This window comes from Chanos chanos, chromosome 7 (assembly GCF_902362185.1).
Source record: "Chanos chanos chromosome 7, fChaCha1.1, whole genome shotgun sequence".
Classification (NCBI taxonomy): Eukaryota; Metazoa; Chordata; class Actinopteri; order Gonorynchiformes; family Chanidae; genus Chanos; species Chanos chanos.
Genome location: NC_044501.1, coordinates 6867141 through 6882931, shown reverse-complemented (window position 1 = coordinate 6882931; position 15791 = coordinate 6867141). Strand labels below are relative to the sequence as shown.

The following is a 15791-nucleotide window of genomic DNA, read 5'->3' as shown; positions in this document are numbered from 1 at the left end:
AGTGACAGAAACAAACATGCTTTAATCTTTTTGCTGTGTCCTTGGATTAGCTGTTGCAAAGTTTATCATCAGTAGAATTCAGAAACAATTCGATTTTTTAGCATAAACGTTTCCCTTATTCTGAATACTTTCCCTTATGATGGAACATATGGCACATTAACAGAAATTAAACATCATTGTGTGTCTCAACAGCCTCTTTATCTTGTCTGTGTCCAAAAAAAATGGCTTGCCAACGTGTGCCTTTGAATATACATTTTGCAGTGTGTGGAGGATCTAGATTCTCAGAGTAACAAATGTTGCTGCTTAATTCGCAAAGAAATTTCATTAGTCTGTTGGTGTCCACAGAGCCCATTATGACATCACAATGTTATCCTAAATTCTATTCTCCTGTGCAGTTACATCATCGTAGAGCATGAGATTGTCTTGAATCATCGTTTCAGTACAGGAAGAACTATTGTGTAGAATAACGCAGTGATTCTCAACTCCAGTCCTGGGGGCCTGCTGTCCTGCATGTCTTTGTTTTAACTCGGGACTGACACACCTGATTCCACTGATCAATTAATCATCAAGCCCTTGATTAGCTCAGTTAACTGTGATAATGAAGAGTTAAAACAAAGACATGCAGGACAGTGGGTCCCCAGGACTGGAGTTGAGAGTCACTGGAACAGCGTCACCCATATAAACTTGCTAAACACTGACATCTACTGGACAAAAGCTGGTAATGCGCAATAAAGCAGAATGCCATACGATATTGCCCTTGACTCAGCAGTGACATATGCGTTTTGAAGGTACATAAATGCATGTATTGGAACATAAAGTGAAAAGCTGAAATAACTGAAAATGGCATGGTCATACAGTGTTAGATAGCCTATTAGATGGTCAGAGAGGCACTCTGCTCATGAATTCTTGCTGACTGAGACGGTTTGTTCTGTTTGGTAGATGCTGTTGAGAGTGAAGGAGAATGAGATTGAGTCTTTACAGAAGGAGATCACCTGTCTGAGGAATGAGGTCCTTTCCCTTACCAAGGTATTTATAATCAGGTACCACCTGTGTGTGTGGGGGGGGGGGGGGGAGTGTCTGTGTCTGTGTGTGAAAGTAAAAGAAGAAGAAGTACTTTATTTGTCACACAGACACTGAGCAGTGAGCAGTGAAATGCAGCCTTTGCATTTAACCCATCCTAACACCAGTGAGCGCGCACACGCGCGCACACACACACACACACACACTATGAGCCACCACCGCCGGCACCCGCGGACCAACTCCAGGTCTTTTTGCCAGTGCCTTGGTCAAGGTCTCTGACAGGAGTACTAATCCCATAATGTATGTGTGTACGTATGTATGTATCCAAGAGTGTCCAAGAAAACTAACAACAATATGTTCAAACAGAAAAAAAGTGAGAAGTGTTAGAAAGTCTAAAAATAAACATAGTTAAGTGATTTTTCTGTGCATGTTTTTGGATCCTTCAGACATAGGCTTGAGTTTCTAAGCATTCCTTAGCAGTCTTTAGGTGCCTTTAAAGTTACAAACGTACAGAGAGAATGATAATATGTGTCGTATGTCTGTACTGTGTATTCAGCTCTGTTCTTTTTTGGACTCTGTTTTTTTCAGTGAGGACTCACTTTTTTTCAGTGAGGCAAGTTCTGAAAACTAATCTCTATATGACAAGTACCAAGTTCAAAGTCTCTTACACTACCACACAAACTCACTCTCTCTCTTTCTCTTTCTCTCTCATTCTCCCTCTCTCTCCTTTAGGAGAAACAGGCTATAAGCGAACGCTATAAGGAGGTGTATGTGGAGTTGAGCACAATGAAGGGTCGCAGTCAGAGAGAAATCACCACTCTTAGAGAGCACCTGAGATTAACCAATGCCGCGCTGGAGGAGGAGCATCTCCTTGGCAACGGCACAGACCACTGACCACCACCGGGGGGGGGGGGGGGGGGGGGGGGGGGGGGCGGTCAGAGACATAAGTGGACTCTAACCACTTCACTGTGGATTATGGAAATGTGTTCGTTTACGCTGTCGTTTTATCAAAGATCAAATGGATGTTAATGTGCGTTTGTCAAAAGAGAGACATTTGTACATTTTTAAGCCCTCTATTTTTTGTGGGGGTAGAGATGACCTTGGAGAAGGACAGTGACTTTTAATTTTGTATGAGCGGTGAGAGCACCTTGCCTCTGTCCTGCTTTTACAGGAAGAGGCTACTGTTTTAGAAATTTGTTCTTAATTTGAAGAGTTTATCTCGAATAGAAATTCCAGTGCTGTAGTTATGGACCTTGAAAAGCGCAAATTGTACTCTGGGCTGTCATTCCTACAACATAAAACTGTGTTTCTGCTTTTACTGTGAAAACATCGGGTGTGGTGATAGAACAGATACTCTCTTTGTCCCGATTTCCTCATGCTGTGTAAGGATGGGTTTAATGCAGAGGATAAATTCACTGCTCACTGTTCACAGTGTGTGTGTGTGTGCGTGTGATCACAGGATTCTATGCTATTCTATTCTGTTCTAAACAATTTCTTCACAAAACGGTTCAAGAATGAAAGGCAGAAAATCAACAGTCGCCTGTTTTATTTGAGTCAAGACAAAACTGTACATGCAAACAAGAGTGAGGACAACGTGACGGGAGCCTCACATGTTTCTTTAATGAAATCGGACAAATAAAAACAGTCGCTCTGGGTTTCCAGAGCGCAGGTTTAAAGCAAGGGCACGGTTACGGAAATGTAAACAGAGGATGATGATGTGGTGGATTGGGCGGTGACACGGTCGGTCATCTTCTTCAGTACGCCGTCAATCACGTCATTCCGCAGTCATTATCGGGGACTGACACGTGCACTGGAAATGACCAAAAAAAAAAAAAAAAACAAACCCACAGAAAACAGCCATCAGTCAACAACGTATTCTTCTGTTCGCATCCATTATACATCCACTACGCAATTTTTATGACCTCAAAAAAATGCAACTGAGGATTTATAACTTATCAGTCTCCCAAACGCTACCAAACTATGTTATTTTTATTGTGCTGGTTACCAGGCTTTCCTGGGTTACAGTATCATACCCTGGTACCATACAGCACCAAACATCAATTTTTCATTTTGATCAAATAAAGGATAGAACAAGAGTTCAATTTGCAGAAATGGACCCTAGTGACATGTCCTAAGTCAAAATCAGATCCACTTTCACTGGCCAAGTCAGTTTGCACATGCACAAAATTTGACTAGGCAAGTTGCTCACAGTGATAAATTTACAACACAAACCGTAAAAGTATATATACTTAAAACTATAAATACAAAGGTTACGAGGAGGATCAAGATAAATAAATAAATAAAATAAAAATATTGAAATATCACTATTTATAGTCTCAAAGGGCTTTACATATCCACAACAAAGTTAAATCGAAATTCTATTATCTACAAGCTAGAGAAGACAGATAAGTCTTTAGTTTAGTTTTAAAGGAATGAAGAGATTTTCCTCTCTCATCTCTGTGGGTAGACCATTCCAGAGGCAGGGAGAGCGGTAGGTAAAGGCTCGGTAACAAGCGGACTTCTTTTTAACTCTTGTGGAAATGAATAAGGTTCTGGGTAATGTGTAAGGATGTCATAAGTTCACTATGAGCATGTCTGTTTCTGAGAGCCTGGGTGAATGTGGGGGGTGGTAGTTGGAATATATTCAGAATACGTGCAGATAATTACACTGCATAGAAATGTCACAGAGTATGTGAAGCCGCAGAGAAATTTACACTATGCGCATTAATCCCTGAACAGCCCGATGACGAGTGCGGCCAACTGGTTACAATATAGGCTGTATATCTGTTCAACAGCACACTGCTTTTTCTGTTGGTGCTCGTGTTTTGTGACAACCTCTGGAAATGTCTAAATGTTTATTCGTTAAGTCAAGAAGCATGTTCAGAACTGACGTTCAGTCGTCGTCGTCATCGTCATCTGGGACGAAGATTTCATGTTCCTCCAGCAAAGCGGCAAAGTTCTTGCTTATAAGGGTGCCAATGTAAAGAAACGGAATGACCACCGCCGTCATCCGGATCAGTCCAAACGGTACCTGTGTGTGTGAGGGGAGGAGGGTCATTTAATCACATGTTAAGAACTGAACTGCCACACAAAATTATGAAAACGGTTGGATTTCAGTGTTTCGACCACTTAAGTCGCCTTATTGACTTGCGTTTCATTCACTGTCCGCCACCACCCCTAATACAGAATGTAGAGAAAAATACGAGCAGGTTTCGGTTGCATTACGTTTCACATCTGTCGACATGTTTTCATGAAGTACACAAAGGAAATATTTCATACCAAATTTCCACACCCTAGCAATTAGTTATGACTGTTTTGCTGGTTGTCAATACAAATGACTTCCTTATTCTTCAAATACTGCAAAAAAAAATCCATACAGGGATTGGCCGGTAGGCTCATCCATCTTAGAATTTTCGCCTTTATTGGTGCAGTCAATGACCCTCCTTTTTCCTGGTCTTTGCTTGAGCTGTCATAACGCATAGTTGAATGAAAACGCATACCTTCTCCGGTTTTGGTAGTATACCACCCGTCGTTGATGACACAGCATTTCGACTTAAAGTTACTCCTGTCGTACCCTGCGATTTTAACCCAGAGTTCCGAGTGAATGCCCCTGCATTCCTGCTTAGAATTAGCCGAGAAACACGACCTGCCACCGACGCCATTTCTCTGTATCGTAGTGTGTTATGAGGGGGTGGGATTAAACGTTTTATGGGCTGGCTTTGGGTGGTTTGGGTGTATCACTTGTCTATCCGATTTCTCCGAGAGCACTTAGAACTATTACTCTAATTTGCCGTTTTGCTCATGTGATTTTTACAAAGGATTAAAGATTATGTTAACAGTTTATATCGTCTCCCAGTCGTCCCCTTTGTTTTCTCGGAGAAAATCTTATTCAACACCCTACCTAGAATTCCACAACATGTCAGAGTTCAGGTCCAGCACTTGTAAGAAGACACTTTGCCTTGCATCCAAGTCATCGGAAGAATTTGTTGGTGTTTTAAAATACTGAGGACATTGTAGCTTCACTTCAAGCAAGACAGAGGTGTATAGAAACCTGACATTTTAGTAATTCAAGAGGGAAAAAATGAAAATGAGTATTTGAAGTTTTTACAAGTATAATATCGATTAAAATATTACATACTTTTAGTTTGTATGAGCGCTGTATATTCATATATTTGTTCACTGAACAACACACTTAAACAATTAGCAAATAAATATGTCAGATAATAGACAAACTAACTTTTCGATGACTTTACAGCAGTGGTGTGGAGCAGTGTTGCATACAACGTGACGCAATTACATTTTCGGCCAATCAGCTGCCAGTGCGTGTGGGACTTCCTTGAGGCCGCGACAACTACCAAAGCGCGGTTGGAGAAGGAGGAAGCTAGCATAGCAGACAGAACAAATCGGACAAAATAAAATAAACAAATATTGGTACCATATGTGAAAATGGACTGTTGGTTAAACTGTTAGGGTTGTTGCTGAAAATCTCATTCATTAACGGCTGATTACCAAACATAGACTTAAATTCTGGGGTTCACCCGCCACTGCTTCCAAAAACATTGCTTTTCACCTCGCGCCATCGAGTTAGCGTTAGCTAGCTAGCTAGCTCGCGCTACCAGCAAGGCAAGCGAGGAGAAGCGAGAGACCGGGACGGCCCAAAAAAATTAAACAAGTTGGACCAGCGTGGTCAAAGTGTTATAGAGGGTTCTTAGCTGTCAGCATCAGGGCCGCTGAAATAAACTTGTAGCCAGTGACCTTGTTCGCTCATTGCAATCTAAAATCATTTATAAAATTTCGGCCTGACTTGGAAGGAAAACTTCGCGTGCACATCAACATAGGGCAGGCCTGCTGACTGACGAACTGTATGTGTCTTAACACTGAGGCTGAAACAAACCGTAAAAATGTCGGCTCAAGCACAGATGCGAGCGATGTTGGACCAACTCATGGGCACAGGAAGAGATGGTGAGTATTCATCTATCACTTGGTTACTTTGGGAAGCTAGTAGTGAAGATGAAACTGAAAATGGATAGACAGACACCATATGCCTTCTCTTAGCCACGATGCTAACTAACCAGCTTAGCCTGTAGTGGAGGAATGAACATTGTGTACCGAGGCAGTTAGTTAGCTTAGTGGCTAGTTAGCCATATCCCCTACCTGTTGTAGGCGCCACTTACGTAGACTTTGTCGTAGCTATACTTAAGCAAGAGTTGTTTAGTGTTTAAATGCTGAACACAAGTCAACACAATCAGCAATCATTCTGAGACGATGTTTTTTTGCAGATTGTGTTAACCAGCCTTAGGGAGACACACTGAAGTAGCAAGTCATCTGTTGCACGAATCGAAGTTTAATTCACGTGGTGTACGTGGATATGAATGACCGTTGTAGCCATACAGTGTCCTGTATATTGTGAGATGTTTTGTGCGAGTCTGACAGATTCAGAGATCAATACACCTTTGGATTTGTTTCCGTCATGTAACTTCGCACGATTTTCTTTTCAAGGCGACACCATGCGCCAGAGGATCAAATTCACTGACGAAAGGGTGTGTAAAAGTCATCTTCTGGAATCCTGTCCACATGACATTCTCTCTGGAACCGTAAGTCGCCCCCCCCCATTACACACACGCACACACACACACTCACACACACACCCTGCACAAAGTCTTTATACACCACTTTTAATGGCCATGAATATGTGTAGAGTGATTATTAATACTTTACAGTTTTAACAGTTAGTGGATTGTGAACTCCTTTGTCTTGTTTTTTGCAGTGCTCTTTAGTTGAGATCTATAAATAAGCAAAGCTGAGGCGTAATCAGAGAACAGCGTATGGACACCTTTGAACCTAAGATTCAAAGGTGTTTCACACATAGTGAGTTCCGACATGAATGAGGAAAATAAACAGTCTCATGTTGTGTGTGTGTGTGTGTTTTCAGCGCATGGACTTAGGAGAATGTGAGAAGGTCCACGATCTGGCCCTCAGGGCAGATTATGAAATTGCGTCAAAAACACAGGAATACTTCTTTGAACATGATGTGAGTAGCCCTGCCACACTTGAGCGAACGTTCCCTGTGCCACGACTGCACTGATCTGTGAACACATCTGTGTTTGGCTAATCCTCAAGAGTCATGTTCGGTTACGATGAGGTTTCAACTCTTTATATTTCATCACCGGTGTAAAACACAGCTCTTGTCATGCAACTGTGTGTACCAGACCAACCAAAGTTTATTTGTTAACCTTTGGAATGTTGTCCTCAGCATTCCGCTTGGATAGATTTGAAGACCAAACACGTTAAAGATTGCCACGTCAGCTGTTGTTTTGTTGTTGTGTTATTGTTGTTGTTGTTGTTGTTTTCCTTCCTTCCATGCCACGTCTTTATATCACAACAGTTTTGACAATTCTGGATGTGCTACACTCCTCTGGTACCAATAGCTAAGTTTAAGGATTGTTACAGTCTTGTTAGTCTCTTCTGGAAATAGTGTGAGTACAGGAGTCCACAGTTTGGCTGGCCCACATTCTGATCTCATATAATCCCATTGTTTCCAGCTATTGTAACACTAACATGAGCAGGTGTCATAGTCAGTGGAGTGTATCAAATCCCCACAGACAAAGTTGTGTTACAGTACAAAAAAACAAATGGCAAAAATGTTGTTTAAACCAGTCGAACTTAACAGAAAAATACCCAAAAAAAAAAAAAAAAAAAACTTCCTCCATCTTGACTCCTCAGGCGGCTGAGCACCTCCAGGCGTTCATCGCTGACTGTGACCGCAGAACAGAACTGGCCAAAAAGCGACTGGCTGAGACACAGGAAGAGATCAGTGCAGAGGTCGCTGCCAAGGTAACCCGAATTTAAGCGATTGCTCACCATGTGCTCTCCTACGCAGATTTGCGTTTTATGTTTTGGCTAGCTGGTATCCCGTTCGTGTCAAAACCCGCGTCGTGACTGATTAGAGAATATGATAACCTTTTATGTGAGGTTGACTCTCAATAAGACATGGTGCAGGGTACATCAGGAAACAGATGGGTTTTTGTCAGAGCGCAGAGCCTGACTCATTGAAAGAACAGGCAGCAGCGTGGTTAGGGGCACTGAAACTTCAGTTTACTAATGATGTACTGAAAACGTGTATATTGACTACTGCTTACAGCAGGACGTGTGTCTTTTTCTCTGACCCCGCATCATCATCTGTCAGTGTGCTTCGTTCTTCTTTCATCCAACGTTTATCGTTTGTTGAAAACCGTAATCAGTTCAAAGGCTGGCCTGCCTCCAACACGCCACAGAAGATTGACGTTCCATTGTGTCCTGTGTCTCCAAGTCTTCACGAGGGAGAGAGACTCAACAGAGTCGTCTCCGTTTAGTTTTCAACCGTCCCTTTTTATCCGGAGAGAGTCACATTGGTTATGTATATAATCATTTTTTTTTTTAAGATTAAAAGTCCATAAAGAGACCAGGAGAAAATGCCGTCACAGAGTTTTCGGGCAGGGTCCATGTCACTGATGGTGCAGGGACAGCAGAAAAGTTCTGTAACTAGGACAGTAAGATTTCTGAACACTGCGACATGTTGTTGTTGTTGTTGTTGTTGTTGTTTAGGCGGAGCGAGTGCACGAGCTGAACGAGGAGATTGGGAAACTGCTGGCTCGAGCAGAACAGCTGGGTGGAGAGGGGAATGTGGACGAGGCCCAGCAGGTCCTGGAGAAGGTGGAGAAAACCCGCGCCCTGAAGAAAGAAGCGGAGGTCAGTATTCGGTTCAAGAATCATGAGCCAACTTGGGTTTACATAGATTGTATTTTTTTTTTTTTTTTTCAAACGCAGAATATGGAGGGAGAGGGCAGTGATGTCATAAAGGAAATTCTGTAACTTTATATGGGGGCCAGTAGAATGTTTGGCTTCGTTTAAATTCAGTGGAGTCTGTAGCTCTCATCGCTATGGTTACCTCCCTTAGACGCTTCCAACGTTCTCTGTCTTGGTTAATGGGGTTCTTAGCAGAGAACAAGGGATTTTACTGTCTCTTCTGTTTTAGTCCTAGAATCTCTTCCATTCTGATTCTTTGGAAACCTTACTGTGAGTATATAGGATTGTCTTTACATAGTCCCACTTATTACACGTTTGTAGACTTATTGCATGTCTGGTTGTAGAGCCATCTGTTCTGCAAGTCTGATTAATAGCCCAATAGAAGTAGTCATGACTGACAATTCTGGAATTTTTCTCAACAGTTAGATCTGAAGTTTGGAAGGTAGAAAATGAAGCCACTTTTGAGCATTTTAACCAATGTTGATGTGCGCGCGCGCCTGTGTGTGTGTGTTGTTTTTGGCAGGATATCTACCGTAACTCCATGCCCGCTTCGAGTTTCCAACAGCAAAAACTGAGAGTGTGTGAGGTTTGTTCTGCTTACCTCGGTCTCCATGACAACGACCGCCGCCTCGCCGACCACTTCGGCGGAAAGCTCCACCTCGGATTCATCGAGATCCGGGAGAAGCTGGAGAAACTCAAGGTGAAACTCAGCGGGCTTAGGTCCTGTTGACCAAACACCACCCGTATCTCTGCGATTTACCACGAAGCATTCACCAACGTTCACATAAGCTGGAGTCAGTGTATGTCTATGAGACTAGGCTTTGGCCCGTTCATAAGCAGTCTCATAATCTCTCATATTAGGGCGACAACACAGTGAACAAATGAATAATTGTCAGACCTCTCTCTTATCCACCCACCAAGTGCTGAAAAAATTTTTGATTTCTTCAGTTTTGCTCATCAGTCATTGAAGTCTTTGAAATCTGTCGTCGGTTTTTACCCATGCTCAAGCGACGAGCGTTAAAATGTTTTGTTCAAATCGTTTCAAGTAATGTTTCAAGTTAAAAACGATCTGACTCAGCCCCCGTCCGGCGATGTATCATGTCTGGGTTACAGTGTGTTAGGGGTGAAAATACTGTTTACTGATGTCTACGTCTCTGCCTCTCCCCCTCTCTCTGTCTGTCTCTCTCTCTGTCCCTTTCTCTCTCTCTCTCTCTCTCTCCCTCTCCTTCTCTTTCTCTGTCGTTGGAGTAGAAGGCGGTGGCGGAGAAGCAGGAGCGCATGCGTATGAAGAGGAGGGAGGAGCGTGACAGAGAAGAGGAGAGGGAGAGGGAGCGGCAGCTGGAGTGGGAGCGAGAGAGAGAGCGCGAACGAGAACGGGAAAGAGAGAGAGAGCGTGAATGGGAGAGAGAAAGAGAGAGAGACCGTAGAAGGTATAGATCAGTATAATCTCTGGATCTCTTGATTTGTTAGAGTCATTTGTACTGTCCCCTTTTGTTCGTTTTTTTGTCTGAGGTTTTTGTCTGACGTTTTTGTCTGTTCCATCTCATTCACTGTTGCTATTTCCCTCTTTTCTTTCTTTTTTTTTGTCGTCAACCAAGGTCAAGATCTAGAAGTGGAGATAGATACCGGTAAGTGTAACATCAGATCGAGGCTTATATCTATCACACATCTCGTTCAAAAGCGTACTGATCTGGGATCAGCTCCCATCGGCCACATAATTCTTACGTTTGTTATGATTCTGGCCGGCAAAAACAGATCCTGTAACAGCAGTTTTTTTTGAAACACGTATTCCCCTCTCTCTCTCGCCCGCAGGGACGGAAGAGGGTCGTCTTCCCATCGCTCTCGCCGTCACCGCTCCTCTCGCTCGCGGGAGGAAGGAGGAGAGAGGGATCGAGACAGGGAGAGAGAGAGGAAACACAGACACAAAGATCGCCATCGCTCGAGGTCCCACTCTCACAGGAGCAAGAGGAAGAGGTACGACCTCATTAACGCCGCGCCCGGAGCGGCGTCGGAGAAAGATCCGGGGAAAAGTCTCGGGTTTCGGAGAGAGGCTTTCCTCGCCGACGTCTTTGTAATTTGTTACTTTAATTTGCGAGCTGCTGTGATCAGTTCGTCCAGAGGGCCAGAGATAAATGCCGTGTGGGTTTGCGTGGTGTTCAGCTAGCACGGCACTCTTTAAAGTCGCAAGAGAAAATAAAGCCGGGGAAGAAATCAAACGATAACGTCTACCCCAGTGCTCAGGGTAGATTTGCTTTCTTGGTCTCTCTTCAGAACTGGCTTACAGGCAGATGATGGCACACACGCACTCTGTGGTTTTGAAATTTCAGTGTCTTCTGTTTATCCCCCCGTCACTGTAAAAAAAAAAAAGTCACAACACGATCATGAAGTGCCCGGTTTTTTTTTAATCCGTTCTCCTCCTCTCTATCTACCCCCCCCCCAGATCCTCACGGGACAGATCATCTCACGCCAGAGAAAGAGAGCGATCCCTCTCGCAGGAGAGATGGAGAGACTATGGAGGAGAGGAGAGATGGAGGGACAGCGTGGGCGATGGACGGAGAGACGCGGAGAGAGAGATGGGAGAGAGAGAGAGGTCGCCGCCGTCGTCGCCGGAGACGGGCCGAACGAGAGAGAGAGAGAGAGAGAGATCCGTCTCGTACGAGAGAGACCAGCACTCCAGCTCTGAAGAGAGGGAGTCAGGAGAGATATAGAAAAGAAATAAAAAAGAGAGGGAGTAGAAGAAAGAGAGAGAGAGAGAGACGAGATCAACCGTAACCCTTTTACATACGTGCTTTTTCCCCCTCGTCCCCTTTTTCTTTTGGGTAAATTGATCTTACGATGACTGGATAAGTAAAAAAAAAAAAAAAACAACAACAACAACACGGCACTTCAGACTTAAAACCAACGGTAAAAGTGTCTGTTCTAGTTTATTGTATTCATCCATCCAGACATTCTGATCAATAAATACCAAGAGGAAACACAAAAGGGGTTGGGGAAATCAATTTAGGATATTGATTAGTGGCAGGACTACCAGGTGTGTGTGTGTGAGAATGTGAATGTGTGTGTGTGTGTGAGAGAGAGAGAGGGAGAGTGAGTGTGAGTGCGTGTGTTCGCGTGCGTACGAGCGAAGGCGTCAAGCTAGCATAAAATAAAGGCGGCATTGAGGTTTATAAAAAAAAAAGATAGATTGTTGAAAAGAGTTTACATGGAACGAGGGATGAACTGAACGACTGACTGACTGTACAAATCTAGCGTCTGAGTACAGAGGATCAGAGTAAACGCTGAATGAAAGAGTGAATGTTTAAACAGCAGACACGAAAAAAAAAAGAAGGAAAAAAAAAGCGAGGGATGATGGGACGGGGATGAGTGAGTTTTGATGTTTAGTTTACCTCTTGCTGTTTTCCTGTGAACGGGATGTGTACGAGAGATTCCATGAAGGAAAGTGTATTCATCCTTCGACTCTAGACTGGCTGACCTGTTCTTTTTCTTTTTTTTTTTTGTTTTTTGTTTGTTTGTTTGTTTTTTTTACTGTTTTTTTTTTTTTTTGTTATTGTTCCTATGAACATTGTCATTAATACTGTTTGGGTTTTGTTTGTTTTGTTTTGGGTTTTCTTTTTTTTTTCTTTTTTTTTTTTCGCCCTTTCACTTTGATGTCTGACTCAGATATAATGAAAGATGAAAGAGTATATTTCAAACAAAATGCAGTAACGAACCCAAAGTCCCGGAGAGACAGAACACCTTATTTTTTTCTTCCTCTTCATTCTCCTCATACTCAACCACTCTCCTTTCACTCAGAAATACGCACATTTGTATATTTTGGGGTTGTAATGCGCTTGTAACTGTTTTAAACAACAAGGGCCTTATTCTGTACAGCATACATCTTACCCTGGGTTGGTTTTTTTTTTTCTACCCTTTTTCTTTTTGCTGTGTCTGAAAAGCTGATGTTTTGAGAGTTGAAGCCCTTGCCATGACGTCTGCAACATCTGAATAAATTTGAAGCTTCCATTATTTGAGGTGTGTGTGTGTATATATATATATGTATATTTAACGTGTACTGAGTTTTGCAAATTACAAATAAACGACATTCCCACACGCCATGTTCAGGTGCCAACGCTAGGTGGCAGCACAATAATCAAGTGAGTGTTGATGACGTATGTATTCGTGCGACGATACTGTCTGTTTGAAAATAGGCGCTCGAATAGATTTCAGACAGCTTAATGGAAGTTATCGATATTGTCGCAACAAGTAAAAACAGACGAACTCGAAGGTAAATTGAAGTTTAGGGTAGATATTTAGTCGTAAATTAAATTAAGTTACGGTCTTACTGACAATCAACCTTAACGCTGTTTTGTCAAGCTTGTAGTTAGCTACTTCTGTAGTGGATAATAAGCTGATGTAGCCGTGTGGAACAGAATGGCTTTACTGACGCCTTTCAATAAAATGCCTGAACTGAACACCGCCAATATCCTGGTGAGTAGTTTCATAGCTCTCTTCTCCGGCCTGTTTTGGTTTCATTTTGTCATTCTTCACAACGCATAGATAAAAATGAGTTGACGTTACATCCTCTCGTTGGTCTGTAATGGTTGTCGTTGCAGTTGGTGGAAAATGAAGAGCAGTTCCAGACCAAGTTGGCTGACGTTATAGTAAATTACGAGAAACAAATCAACGTCAACGTGTAAGTGCACCGAGAAGGTTCTTAGCAAGGAAAAACGCAACTTATCAGTCACTCATTTTTTTCTGTCATTGTCGCATTTCACTGCGTTTTATTATCATATGGGAACCATTGTACGTAGCGAGTGTTGATGACAAGATTTGTTTTTATTCGTCAGTCGGTTGGCCAGAAAACTTCCGTTGCCAATTGAAAACGCAGATACTCGTCCTCGAATCGATCTGGTGGTTTTTATCGTCAATTTAATATATGAACGAAGGTACGTTCATCTCTGCCACGGTCACACTCTGTAAGGACGGACATACCTTAATACTAGTACATTGAATCAAGCATTACTGAACAAGACTGATACGTCTTTCTATTCTTCTAGCCTTCAGGCAATGGAGTCGTCTATAAAGCATTTAGACTCAGGCTTCTTCGTAGGGAAAGTCTGTTTTTTGGTAACTGGCGGTAAGTATTCAACAGCCCCTCTCATTACACTTCGGAAGTATCTTTCTTTTCAATTTCATCTCCCCCTTTTTTTTTTAAGCGAAACCTTGAAACATCTTGTCAAGATAAAAGTGCTTTTTTTTTTTTTCCAAAGTTTTCTCTCTCTCTCTCTCTCTCTCCCTCTCGCTCTCTGTGTGTTTGTGTGTGTGTGTGTTTTCTTGTAGCTCGCTGTGGTTCGGTCTCTCATGAGCGTTTGTTGAGTGTGAGAAAGCTCGCAGCATCTCTACACTGTCCCATGCTGTGTGCTGAAGATCAGGTTTGTTCTGACAGACACCTTCGTTTGGGCACAAATAAGTCAAAACATAAATGTGATGGACTCATCTTCAGTTTCAGGCTCCACATGTCATGTGACATCAATACAAAACCAATACATGTCACATGTTTAAAAACATCCGTCTTTGGAATTTAACCCACAGGCTAATTGTAGTCAGTGCGATGTGGGACTGATTTCTGTCTCTGATTTCCTCTGCTTGTAAGAATCTCTCCCCCTCTCTCTCACTTTTTTCTTCTTCTCTCTTTTCTCTCTCTCTCTCTCTCTCTTTTTTCTCTCTCTCTCTTTTTTCGCTTTTCTCTCCTCTCTCTCTCTCTCTCTCTCTCTCTCTTCTCTCTTTTTATCTCTCTCTCTCCTCTCAGACAACAGAGGGAGTAAGAGCTGCAGCTCTGAGACTCCTCAGTATAGTCAAGGTGTCGGCCGGACTGGTTCCCACGGCAACCGCCCTCTACCTGTCCGCGCTGACCCGCTGCACTTTGCCCGCTGAGCTTGACCAGGATTGACCTCCTGCTCCTGAACAGAACGAGTCCGGTGTCTGAGCCACCGTCATCGGCCGGAAAAACAAAACACACTGAAACCCCGTCTCTGCTTTGCATGTTGACGTTGACTGTTAAACTGTTGTAGTATCTTGATTTCATTTTTTTGTCAGATGCTGGGTAGATTCATGTGTCAGTCATATCTGCTCTGTGTGTGTGTGTGTGTGTGTTTCATGGAAATATGGAACATTTTTATCCTGACTGTCAGACGTCGAAGTCATTATTTTTATAAATTAATTATTAATATTGGAGAGTGTGTTAGTTCCCCTTTTTTTTTACGCGAGCAGGGATCAGTCTGTGGTTCTGATGTAGTTTTTAAATTCCTGATTCAGTGTGTCCGCTAACCGCAAAGTCCCCTGACCGCCCCCGGTCAAGGGGGTCGGCGTGTGTCAGTGTCTCAGGTGAACAGTCCTATTACAGCTCTCCCGCCGGATTTCGCTCTAATCTCAATCTAACACATGACAGTCCAATGTTCGGACTGCGTTGGCCGAAGCCCCCGGACGGCTGAATCGGACGTGTTTTGTTTGTAATGTTGGATCAGAGTGCCCTGCACGCTCTGAGGTCAGCCAAGAGGAGTCTCACTCTCTTCTATTGTTCACTCCCTGAAAAAAAAAAAACGCCATACTGGCTGCTCGGATTTCCATGCCGGCAGTAAGGAGCCTGTCGTCTCGGCACAAAAGCGGAGTGGAGTGGTGTGTGTCTCCCTGTGCACACCAGGTGGAGCGCTCAGTCAGTCCATGAGCTGAAGAAACGCCGTGTGCCCGAAGACCGCTGAGTCACGGTGCGCTCGTTTCTGCCGCGTCATGTTTAGATTATTAAAAAAAAAAAAAAAGAGGAAAAAGTTTGCTGAGTCATACTTTTCCGTTCTTTTTATATGTCGCCGCGGCCGAGTTTGAGTCAGGGGTTTGTAAGAAGCTTTATGGGAATTTGTGGGGAAAGGTCATAGTATATCAGTCATCTGACAGTGACAAGTGAATTTAATCCCCTGTCATAATCAAGTAACAACCAGGCCATTCATATAAAA

General features: G+C 43.1%; 3 protein-coding genes across 3 annotated transcripts; 2 read left to right on the top strand and 1 right to left on the bottom strand.

Annotated features, from left to right (window-relative positions):
- Positions 1-2549: 2549 nt before the first annotated feature.
- On the bottom strand, positions 2550-4682 carry smdt1b (single-pass membrane protein with aspartate-rich tail 1b). Its single transcript, XM_030780665.1, has 3 exons — positions 4521-4682; positions 3912-4051; positions 2550-2830 (listed from the first exon to the last, which is right to left on the bottom strand). Exons 1-2 carry the CDS (start codon positions 4680-4682, stop codon positions 3914-3916), a joined length of 300 nt encoding a protein of 99 aa, XP_030636525.1. The 3' UTR covers positions 2550-2830; positions 3912-3913.
- Positions 4683-5386: 704 nt separating this feature from the next.
- On the top strand, positions 5387-12284 carry zgc:158803 (LUC7 domain-containing protein). The gene is made up of 10 exons (XM_030779866.1): positions 5387-5982; positions 6520-6614; positions 6953-7051; positions 7744-7854; positions 8605-8748; positions 9329-9505; positions 10057-10235; positions 10404-10433; positions 10618-10779; positions 11246-12284. The coding sequence occupies exons 1-10, from the start codon at positions 5922-5924 to the stop codon at positions 11511-11513; spliced, it is 1326 nt and encodes a 441-aa protein (XP_030635726.1). The 5' UTR covers positions 5387-5921; the 3' UTR covers positions 11514-12284.
- A 931-nt stretch (positions 12285-13215) lies between these two features.
- pane1 (proliferation associated nuclear element) lies at positions 13216-14734 on the top strand. The gene is made up of 6 exons (XM_030779869.1): positions 13216-13272; positions 13398-13477; positions 13632-13730; positions 13842-13921; positions 14125-14216; positions 14594-14734. The coding sequence occupies exons 1-6, from the start codon at positions 13216-13218 to the stop codon at positions 14732-14734; spliced, it is 549 nt and encodes a 182-aa protein (XP_030635729.1).
- Positions 14735-15791: the final 1057 nt, after the last annotated feature.

Bases quoted from the DNA above. Each gene is read 5' to 3' on its own strand.
- smdt1b (XM_030780665.1), bottom strand. From the start codon at position 4,682: ATGGCGTCGGTGGCAGGTCGTGTTTCTCGGCTAATTCTAAGCAGGAAT. The intron at 4,052-4,520 runs GTATGCGTTTTC...TCACACACACAG, and splicing joins TACTACCAAAACCGGAGAAG to GTACCGTTTGGACTGATCCG.
- zgc:158803 (XM_030779866.1), top strand. From the start codon at position 5,922: ATGTCGGCTCAAGCACAGATGCGAGCGATGTTGGACCAACTCATGGGC. The intron at 8,749-9,328 runs GTCAGTATTCGG...TGTTTTTGGCAG, and splicing joins CCCTGAAGAAAGAAGCGGAG to GATATCTACCGTAACTCCAT. The intron at 10,434-10,617 runs GTAAGTGTAACA...TCTCGCCCGCAG, and splicing joins AGAAGTGGAGATAGATACCG to GGACGGAAGAGGGTCGTCTT.
- pane1 (XM_030779869.1), top strand. From the start codon at position 13,216: ATGGCTTTACTGACGCCTTTCAATAAAATGCCTGAACTGAACACCGCC. The intron at 13,731-13,841 runs GTACGTTCATCT...CTATTCTTCTAG, and splicing joins AATTTAATATATGAACGAAG to CCTTCAGGCAATGGAGTCGT. The intron at 14,217-14,593 runs GTTTGTTCTGAC...CTCTCCTCTCAG, and splicing joins TGCTGTGTGCTGAAGATCAG to ACAACAGAGGGAGTAAGAGC.